We start from the raw sequence: 11,073 nt of genomic DNA, 5'->3' as shown, positions 1-11,073 counted from the left end.
AGGCAATGTCAAAACAATTAGTAGCAGACTTAAAATATATAGCGAGGCTAATACTTACATGAGCCATAACCTTTGATTTAGTTATCAGAATCACACTTATAATAGTTTATCGGAAAGCTCTCCATGTGATCTATTAACTATCGATAATTGAAGAGACCATCAACGATGCAAATGTCCAGAGAGGTTTGAACATCGACGGTGACAACCTAACCATCGATGGTGAATGTCGACTATTGATGGTTGATCGGCAGATTTCACTAGCTAGTTTGATATGTTGTTGGCCTTAATGTAAATTGTTTATTGCTAAGGGTATATAGGCTCTTTCCTCATGTGTTTCATCAGAAGTTCCTAACCTAAATCAGAGAGAAAAGGAAAGGGTGGGTTAGGGGGGGGGGTTAGAGTTGTAACATAGGTGATTAATCTTTCTCAGGCTTTTCAGAAGCACTCTTGTGATCGTTCTTCATCATCCAATTGTCCTCCTTCAAGTAGTGCTACCCTTGGACTTCACCATCACCGTCATTCCTCTCAAAGCTTCACTATTATCATCAAGGAGGATAGTTTTCATAATCAAAAGGTTGTATGATAATTCTAGTTGTGCTTATTTGATATTTAATTTTTTGTATTAAACTTATTTTTTAGGCATGCTCAAAGCGCGGTGAGTTGAGGGTTTATGGCACACTCAAGATAGGGTTAATCGTAGGAACTGGTCACTAGCTAGTTTTAGGGATGTTTGTGTGTGAATAGGTTAGACGACTAGTTTGGGGTTTCGATCTTATAAGCCTACTGAATCAAGTATGTGTTTCAGAGAACGTTCACCTAGTGATGAAGCCCCTTCACAAGAAGGAAGAGTTGATGTAAGATTATTTATCTAAAACACTATAAAATTCTTGTGTTTTTTACTGTAATTATTTTCTATGATTCATATTGTTTACTATTTTATTATTATTATTATTATTATTTTGCATATTCTGTGATATATTGAAAAATATTAGGTAATCATATTCATCCCCTCTCTAAGTTTACATCTCAGATCCAATACTTAGAGCTCTTGAGTGATTGGTATTCTTGGGTTCCTGCAGAAATGTGAGATGTGATGTGTGAGGATTTTTAAGTTTCATCCATACAAAACTTGAATCAGCTATACAGATTATACTAGTTGTATTAGTAAAGATTGCGGATGAGAGACCGTGGATGTAGGCATGTTTGGCCTAACCATGTAAATATTTTTTGTGTTGTGTTGGTGTTTGTGTTTCTTATGCATGGTGTTTGTTTGTGTGCTCCATGCATAGTCCCCAATAGTGTTACCAGATCTAAGATTATTGAGGTTTGTGAGTATGGTGGAGCATAATGTAGGGAGAAGATAGTGGTCTCAACCAACGAGAGCCTTGTGTTTGTGCGTCGAAACCCGGTCCTGAGCTTTGCGTTTCTGTTTCGAAATAAGAGCCTCGCGTTTATGAGCCCAAACGAGAATCTCATGTGAACCAAGTTGAATGCAGCCATCAGTGGCGTGTTATGCAACCAAAACACAACCCTTAGAGGCATGTTTTACAATCAAAACACAGCCCTCAGAGGCACATTCCAACACCAAAACGTAGTCCTCCACGACGCGCTTCCCAAACAGAATGCAACTCTCAGGAGTGCATTCCAGAACCAAAACACAAGTCTCCAGACCACATTAATCAGCCTGAACACAGTTCTCAAGAGAACATTACAGAATCCAAATGCAAGTATCAGGACTGTGTTGACCAGCCAGAATGCAGCCCGCAGAGGTGTGTTTCACCAGCAGAATGCATACATCAGTCTTGCGTTCTTTAATCTAAACATTACCCTCGAGTTCCTTCTTCAGGACACGATATGATTCGTCGTGTCAGAAAAGATTAACATGGATTTAAGATTCATGTTTGGAAGAACTGTTCCCGTCTACTAATGGATAGGGGGTTCTAGCTTTAATCTCATGTTCAGTGAGAGATTCTGCCTAACTCTCCGATTTTAGGGAGCTTTTATCGAGAGGAAGACTGGCACAATAAGCCACTCACTCGTGCTAATATGAATGGTTTATTTCCACGATCCTCTCGGAATACCAATGTTGTACTACGGTAACAAGGCGATTAGTGTTCGACCGATTGACGAGCATCACCCGACCTACCAAGCAATGACGACACTACAAAAAGAAGGCTTCAGAGGCCGAATATCCTTCGGTTACTATCAATGTAATCAGCAGAGGGAAAGCCTCAGCTCCTAGTTCTGATGACTCTGAAATAAGTAATTCACCGACCGTCAGAGAAATCTGTGATAAGTTTGAAGGAATCTACCGATACACTTGGACTCGGATGGGAGACATTTCTCCTATCAACTATCGGAGGTTAGCCAGAGGAACCAATTCCAATGATAAACACTCAGCTATTGTGGAGTTTCAATCATCAAGCTCTTTCGTTGGATATGGGAGCTTCGCCTACATGGCAGAAAATTCTGAAGATCTCTCAAGGAGGGTTGATAAGCAGCAAGCCATACTCCAAGCATAGTAGGAAACCATCAATCAATTTTGGGATATGATGGCTCAGTTCATTGCAGATAGAGCCAATTTTTAGAAAGCTGAGTCACAATCTCAGTCGGAATCCGCCTGGAAAGGAGGATCATCCATATTGAAGGGGAAACAAAGAGTGAATAAGACTACTGAGTAAGAAACTCATCACGTAGAATCATTATCCGAATAAGAGACTGAGAACAAGCAGAATCTCCAGTCTGCCAAAATGAAAGAATTGAAAGCTCGCCTTAATGTCATTGCTAACAGAAACGAGCTTCAAGATAAGGGAGTTGTTAGGCCCTATCTTACCGAATGGGATATAGCCCCTTATCCTCTAAATTTCAAAGTCCTGATGCTATAAACTTTTGATGGAATGAGATCATTGAATCAACATATCTATTATTTCAAGTCACAGACTATGAATGTGATATAAAACGATGTCATACTAGCTCATTTGTCATTGACATCCTCAAGAGAGTTGCCTTTGAATGATTCAGGAAACTGCATGCATGATGTATCTAAAAGTGTGCAGACTTAGAGAGACTCTTCCCGTCAAGATTCTTTGAAGAGGATACAGAAATCTCCATCCATACCCTTCTCACCACTAAGCAGAAGAAGAAGGAGCCAGTCAAATCCTTCGTCAAGAGGTTCTAAAGTATGACTCTTCGATGTTCGTTAGGTATGACACAGTCTACCTTAGTGAAGATCTATCGACACAACTTGTAGACCAACTTTCTAGTACAAATAAGGGTTGCAGAATATCGTTCCTGGATATAACTTATCTCTTAAGGAGAACAGGCTCAAAAAATTATTGTCAAGATCGAAGCCAAAGAATAAAGTAAGCAGAATCAACCTGAGCAAAGTGACCAAACACAATCTTCTCAGTCAGAAGGGGAAGATAATACGGCCACTGAAGCCAATTCTCTTCAATAGGATGGCAGGTCTATAAAGCTATCATGTTAATAGTTACCTCTGATAGCCAAACTCTTTAGATAATAGCATGTTGTGTGACATATTCTATTCATAGTCGTTATACTCCAATGTCATTGAATGACTTAACGGATAATGGCCCACTAGGTGATATGTTATGTCTACCCTTTTTTTTCCTACACTTGTTCAAGACTGGGGGTTGGTTTATTTATGGTCCATTAGATTATGAGTAATAAATTTTCTGAGTTGTCATGATACCTCTGTCAACCACAAAATCCACAAACATCATCATGTTAATATTACACATCCGACAATCCACTTATCAATCCTCTTCAATAGGATGATAAGTCCACAAAGTTGTTCCGATAGCAACAAATTCCTATCATGTTAATATCACACATCTGACAATCATTCATGTCACGTTAATATCACACCTCTGGTAATCATTTCTGTCACGTTAATATCACACCTCTGACAATCAACTGATCGACTCTCTCTAATAGAGCGATAAGTTCTCAAAGTTACCCCGATCATAACAAATTACTGTCACGTTAATATCACACATCTGATAATCATTCATGTCATGTTAATATTACACATCTGATAATCAACTTATCAACTCTCCCTAATAGAGCGATAAGTCCTCAAAGTTTCTCCGATCATAACAAATACCCGTCAAGTTAATATCACACCTCTGACGACCAAATTAACTTATCGGCTCTCTTCAATAGAGCGATAGACCCATAAAATATTGTTAGGTTAATATCACACCTTTAACAGTCAAACCCCCTAATAAACTTGTTAATTATTTTTTTAATAAGAATAGCAAGTTTTTATTATAAAATCCCTAGCGTATTAAAAAATTTCTGAAATTATCCTAGTAACAATGAAGAATTTTTTTGAATTTTACTCTAAGTGAAAATTCATGTCTAATTAATACTACACCTCTAGCACTTCTAACTTTCTTTCAGTGTTTCAAGTAAAAATATAACACAAGAAGAAACAGCGACAAAGCCTACGTATTCAACATCGTAGCACCAAAATCCATATCTTTTATGCATGTGGGATTTTATCTCCATCCCTAATTAGAGATAAATCTACGTCTAACACGTATTGTCGAGTAGTCCATTCCCATGAAAGTGAAAAAGTCTATGTATTCGACATCACAACTCTAAGTCTAAGATGGTTCATTCTTTTAGCACAACGTTAAGATGGAAGGAACATTTCATATGGGTTTCTGGAGCCGACGGGATTCTCTCCTGCTCAAAATGGCCGAAGATAAATAAGGACGCCTTGAGACCGGGTCCTCTTGAGGCTGAGGAGAGGAGACAACTGGAGAAGATCCGGTCTTATGCCAGATCTCGGGAGAGAAATAATCTATTTGACCCGGTGTCGCTTCGGACGACGCACATCTCGATTGGTTTACCCTCGGAGGCCGACCTGGCTAGGGTGAACTTGTTAGCACTTCCTCTTCTAGGGGGTCAGGAAGCAAGGTTTATGGGTGAGAGGCTAGGGCCCGCAACTAGGCCTCAAAAGAGGCAAGGAGGAAATTTAGACCCTAAGGAGGCGTCCAAGTTGAGGTCTCAGATGGACGGATTAGCTGCTGAGCTGGGAGTGGGGAAGAAATCCAAGAAGTCATCCACTTGATGTCATGATCCTCCCGTCACGGCTCAGGCTTCCAGGTCAACTCGAGCCACCCTTATTTTAGAGCAACATCCATTTGAAGGACAATCAAGCGTCGAGGCGAATAAGACTGATATAATCATTGGTGCCACTGTTGGTGCTGAAGCAGTCGATCCTGCTCCTGAGTTCGTATTATCCCGTCGACAAGGCAAAGATCCGGCTGGGTTGGTGGGGGAAATAGCTAAACAGAGAGCACTCTTCTTCCAGCCCCAAGCAGAGGAGACCACCGAAGATTATAATATCGGCAAGGAGGGAGGTGTTTGGCCCTTCCCTCATTGGATTTCGAAAGTAAACTCCGAAGAATGGGAGAGTGCCAGGGCGATGCTATCGGGAGCACCACTAGGCCTTTGCTCCCCAAGAAGGGAGCTCTTTGAAGATGATAAGTTCGTTCCTTAGGCTTTTCTTAATAGGGAGACTTCAGTTCTTGGGTCCCTCTCTGCTCCTATTATGGTTGTGCAACAATTTTTCCTGTTGAAGGATAATAAGGTCTTAAGGAGGATGCCAAGCTTTAGCTTGCATCTAGCCCTTAAGGCTCATCTAGTCCGAGGGGCTTTGTTAGAGTAGGAGCTGTATGAGTGGTTCACGTATATGCATAATGCTCCGCAGGAATGGGATTCCGAGCTAGCTAAGGAGAAGGCGGCCAGGGAAGAGGCCGAGAAGAAGGCCACCGCTCTAGAGACTGAGGTGAAGGGTGCTGAAGTTCAATGGAGCCGAAGTTCCGAAGTTCAGTGGCGTCGAGAGGTAGATGCTAGAGAACAAGTTCTGGAGGGGCTTCGGGCCGAGGGAAGCAAGAAAGCATCCATAATTATAGAGTTGAGAAGTGAAATAGCTCGGCAAAGGAGGGAGATCAATCGTCTCCAACGAGACGTCATTGATTGAGATGAGAAGCTGACTACTTTCACTGAGGATGTTGACTCTGAGAGGGCCCTGAGGGTAGTCACCGAGGAAGTCGTCTGATCGAGTCGCCTCTCAATCAATCAGCTGAGGCGGGTTCTCGAGAAAGAGCAGTCGCCACAGCATAGGGCGAAAATAGTTGAAGACTGGCGCCATAGCCCCATTGGAAAAGTTGAGGTGGCCTTAGCGTGCAAAGCTGGAGTCGGTTATTTCGCTGCTCTGGTGCCTTCCAGCTCATATCCCTCTCGTGAGAGCTTTTATCCTTTGGAAGTCTCTTGCTGTCTCGATCTTCTTAGGGATTTCGAGGAGAGAGAAGAGAGATTGTTATCAGTGATAGCGGCGAGTCTTCAGACGACGCAGATGAGGAACCGACAACTGTTATTCTGCTAATGGAAGGGGGACTAAAGCCCTTATGAAGCCTGCTCCTCCTACTGATGCTAGCGCTCTGGGCCAAGAGGCTCTGGCTACTCCTGCTGATGCGGACGCTCCACCTCCGGAGGCCCTCACGGGTTAAGAAAAATAAGAACTAGTTATGTTTCCTCCCTTTTTTTATCAGTACTTGTAATTGGTACTTTTGACTTTGTAAATAAGAAGAGTTAAATGAAGAAATAAATTCATTTTGAGTGTTTTAAACTCTTGAATTTTTCTTATTCCTACTTGATTGAAAGGTAATACAGGAGTCGACCTTGAAGTTGGTTGCCTAGGCTCGAGAGAGTCGACTAGGTCTTTCCTTTCCCACAAGGCCGAGAGGCGACTTTTTTGATTCGGCCAAAGGATTGTGCCTTGGGTTTACTCCTGATAAGGTACCAATGACTTGATTTCGACTAAAGAGTCAAGTGCCTAGGTGACTAGGTCTTCCATTTCTCCTAAGGCCGAGAGGCGACTATTGGAGTCGGTCAAAGGGTTGTGCCTTGGGTATATTCCTGATAAGGTACCAAGGACTTGATTTCGACTAAAGAGTCGAGTGCCTAGGTGACTAGATCTTCCATTTCCCCTAAGACCAAGAGGTGACTGTTGGAGTCGGTCAAAGGATTGTGCCTTGAGTTTATTCCTGATAAGGTACCAATGACTTGATTTTGACTGAAGAGTCGAGTACCTAGGTGACTAGGTCTTCCATTTCCCCTAAGGCCGAGAGGTGACTGTTGGAGTCAGCCAAAGGGCTGTGCCTTGGGTTTATTCCTGATAAGGTACCAAGGACTTGATTTTGACTGAAGAGTCAAGTGCCTAGGTGACTAGGTCTTCTATTTCCCCTAAGGCCGAGAGGCCATTGTTAGAGTCGGCCAAAGGGTTGTTCCTTGGGTTTATTCCTGATAAGGTACTAAGGACTTGATTTCGACTGAGGAGTCGAGTGCCTAGGTGACTAGGTCTTCCATTTCCCCTAAGGTCGAGAGGCAACTGTTGGAGTCGTCCAAAGGGTTATGCCTTGGGTTTATTCCTGATAAGGTACCAAGGACTTAATTTTGACTAAAGAGTCGAGTGCCTAGGTGACTAGGTCTTCCATTTCCCCTAAGACTGAGAGGTAACTGTTGGAGTTGGCCAAAGGGTTATGGCTTGGATTTATTCCTGATAAGGTACCAAGGACTAGATTTCGACTGAGGAGTCAAGTGCCTAGGTGACTAGGTCTTCCATTTCCCCAAAGGCCGATAGGTGATTGTTAGAGTCGACCAAAGAGTTGTGCCTTGAGTTTATTCCTGATAAGGTACCAAGGACTTGATTTGCTACATTTACCAGTTGTTATAGTGACGCAAAAGTTTGGCTAAAGCCTTTTCATTAGATATGTTATCTAAGGAAAGCATTCTTCAGAGGAAATCTTCAAAATTTTAAAGATTATACTGGAATTTAAAGGAAATACCGTCGTAGGTGTTCAATATTCCATGGGTGACTAAGGATTCATCCATCTGGAGCTTTCAACCAATAAGTGTTGGCTCTGAGCTCCTCCAGAACCGTATAGGGACCCTCCCAATTAGGAGCTAGCTTGCCTCGCTGAGTATCTTTATCGAATGCCACTTTTTGAAGGACAAGGTCTCTAGCCATGAATCTTCTGGGACGGATCTTCCTGTTGTAATAGCGGATGATCCTTTGCTGATTAATGACCTAAGTATGAAGTGCTTTCTCTCTGACTTCTTCTAAAAGGTCGAGGCCGACTCGAAGTCCTATTGAGTTCAGGTCTTCATCAAAGTGTCGCAGCTGAATAGTCGACATGCCCACTTCAACCGGAGTAACCGCTTCATCCCCATATGTTAGCTTAAAGGGGGTCTCCCTAGTTGAATTCTTATGGGTTGTTTGGTACGACCATAGGATGCTCGGCAACTCTTCAACCCAATATCCTACGACGGTGTCCACCTTCTTCTTTAATGCTTGGAGGATGCATTTGTTAGTAGCCTCCATAAGGCCATTTGATTTTGGATGAGAAACTAAGGCAAACTTGAGGTGGATGCTGTATTCCCCACTAAAGTCACGGAAACCCTTGGCTATCAAATTGGGTGTCGTTATCAGTGATAAGTGATCGGGGCATGCCGAAGCGACAAATGATGAATTTCCACACGAAGTTGGTGATGTTGCTCTCACCAATCCTAGCCAATGGTTCGGCCTCGATCCACTTGGTGAAGTAGTTGATTGCCACAATAAGAAATTTACTCTGCCCTGAGGCTAAAGGGAGAGGCCCTAATAGATCCAAGACCCACTGGGCAAAAGGGACAGGGCTCAAAAATTAGAGTCAACTCGGTCGCGGATGCTCTCGGAATGGATGAGAAATATTGGCACCTCTGACAACGAGATACGAGCTTCGTCGACTCGACTAAGATAGTTAGCCAATAATAACCCTGTCAGATAATTTTTTGTGCTAAGGTTCGAGCTCCTGGGTGATTCCCGCATATACCCTTGTGAATTTCTCTAAGCACATAGAGGGCTTCTGGCGGTCGCAGACATCACAAGTAGGGTCCTATGCTACTCCCAATATAGGACATTCGGTAGAGCTGATCCTCTATCATGAGATAGCGATGAGAATTCTTCAGCAAGCGCTTGGCTTTGACCCGATCCTCAGGTAAGACACCTTATGTTAAGTAGAGGAGAATGGGATCTAGCCAGCATGGTGATGCAGGGTCTTCTATTTCCATAACATTCTTCAATGGTTTGGAAATGCTGGGATGCTCCAATGTGTCTCTATAAATAGGTCCGGAGCTCATTCCCTAACTTGTTGATCCCAGTTTGGAGAGAGCGTCTGCTCGAGCGTTGAGGACCCGGGGGACTTGGACTATCTTGGACTCCTGAAAAGTTGATAAAAGTTCTTTGGCAATTTTGAGATATAGGGTCATCCTAGGGTCCTTGGCGGCATAGCATCCCTTGATCTGGTGGACTATCAGCTACGAGTCAGCTAGGATATAAAGGCTTCTGGCTTTCAAAGCCTGAGCTGCTCGGAGGCCGGCAAGTAGATCCCCATACTCGGCTTTGTTGTTCGAGGTCGAGAACTTGAATGAGATGGAATGCTAATATGTTATCCCATCAAGGCTTCGTAGAACCACTCCTGCTCCACTGCCAGCTTCCCCTGAAGATCCATCTACTTACAATATCCACCAAGAGGCATACTCTGGTGAATCATGCTCTAATGTGCGATGAGTCAGTGGAGCTGCCTGTTGCTTCGGCAATAAAGGCTACAAGGTCGGCAAGTACACGTCCGATTCATTACTTTAGGGAGTTGACTTGATCAAGAAATCCATCAAAGCTTGAGCTTTGATAATCATCTGAGGTTCGAACTGGATGTCATGTTCACTGAGCTCGACCGCCCAAGCAACCATTCTTCCTGACGTCATTAGGCTGCCCAAAGCTTTCTTCAAAGGAAGGCTCGTCCTGACAACAATGGCATGATCTTGGAAATAGGGACCGAGTCTTCTGGCCGTAAAGGTGAAAGTAAAGGCGACTTTCTCTATGAAAGGATAATTGAGCTCGCCGGTTCAGAGGATTTGACTCCCATAATAGACAGGCTTCTGAATATTTTCTTCCTCCCGAACAAGGACAAAGCTCACTGCTTCGGAGGAGATGTCTATGTACATGAACAAAGTCTCTCCTTTCATAGATTGGCTCAATAATGGCTTAGTGCTTAGATAGGCTTTGAGATCCTGAAATGCTGCTTTGCATTCAGCTGTCCAGGTTATACCCTCTTTTGGGTTTCTGCTTCCTCTTAGGACTTTGAAGAAAGGGAGGCTTCTCTCCACAGATTTAGACAAGAATCGTCCTAGGGCTACAGCCCTCCCGTTCAACTTTTGAAGCTCTTTCATAGTACGAGGTTCAGGGAGTCACTCTATGGTGGCAATTTTCTCAGGATTGATCTCAATACCTCTTTAGGTAATCATAAACCTGAGGAACTTTCCTGATTATACTCCAAAGGCACACTTGGCTGGATTAAGCTTCATCTGATAGCGCCTAAGGGTTGAAAAGGTCTCGTCCAAGTCTGAAATATGGGCGGACGCTTTTTTGGATTTCACCAACAAGTCGTCCACATAGGCTTCAAGGTTTCGACTGATTTGGTGTTGAAAGACCTTGGCTACGAGCCTCTGACAAGTGACCCTAGCATTTTTCAACCCAAACGGCATCATCTTGTAGCAATATGTGCCCATATCGGTGACGAATGAAGTCTTCTTTTGATCATTTCTCGCCATGAAAATTTGATTATAGCTAGATAAGGCATCCATGAAACTGAGTAGTTCATGTCTTGCACTCTCGTCAACTAGCTGGTCAATCCGAGGTAGGGAGTAGCTATCTTTGGGACAAGCTTTATTGAGGTTAGTAAAATCTACACACATCTTCCACTTGCCTAATGCTTTCTTCACCAGAACAACATTGGCCAGCCATTCTGGATATTGGACTTCTTAGATAAAGTCAGCTATCAGAAGTCGCTTTTTTCGTCTGCCGCCACCTTTTGACGCTCTGGGCCAAGATGTCTCTTCTTCCGTCGAACTAGTTTGACATGTCTGTCCACAGCCAATTCCTGGCTTATGACTTCAGGGGGAGTCCCCGACATGTCATCAGATTCCTAAGCAAATACA

The 11,073-nt window shown here is 43.2% G+C and overlaps 1 protein-coding gene across 1 annotated transcript; it reads right to left on the bottom strand.

Moving 5' to 3' along the window:
- On the bottom strand, positions 8,126-10,305 carry LOC109821135. The gene is made up of 3 exons (XM_020387328.1): positions 10,009-10,305; positions 8,600-8,714; positions 8,126-8,502 (listed from the first exon to the last, which is right to left on the bottom strand). Exons 1-3 carry the CDS (start codon positions 10,303-10,305, stop codon positions 8,126-8,128), a joined length of 789 nt encoding a protein of 262 aa, XP_020242917.1.

Source organism: Asparagus officinalis, chromosome 8 (genome assembly GCF_001876935.1).
Source record: "Asparagus officinalis chromosome 8, Aspof.V1, whole genome shotgun sequence".
Taxonomy (NCBI): Eukaryota; Viridiplantae; Streptophyta; class Magnoliopsida; order Asparagales; family Asparagaceae; genus Asparagus; species Asparagus officinalis.
Note: the sequence above shows the minus strand (reverse complement) of the source record. Positions and strands in the feature narration are given on the sequence as shown.

Coding starts and splice junctions, on each gene's coding strand:
- LOC109821135 (XM_020387328.1), bottom strand. CDS start 10,305: ATGAAAGAGCTTCAAAAGTTGAACGGGAGGGCTGTAGCCCTAGGACGA. Junction 8,715..10,008: donor AAGAAAATATTCAGAAGCCT/GTCTATTATGGG, acceptor CCTTTTGCCCAG/TGGGTCTTGGATCTATTAGG. Junction 8,503..8,599: donor CGAACCATTGGCTAGGATTG/GTGAGAGCAACA, acceptor CCAATTTGATAG/CCAAGGGTTTCCGTGACTTT.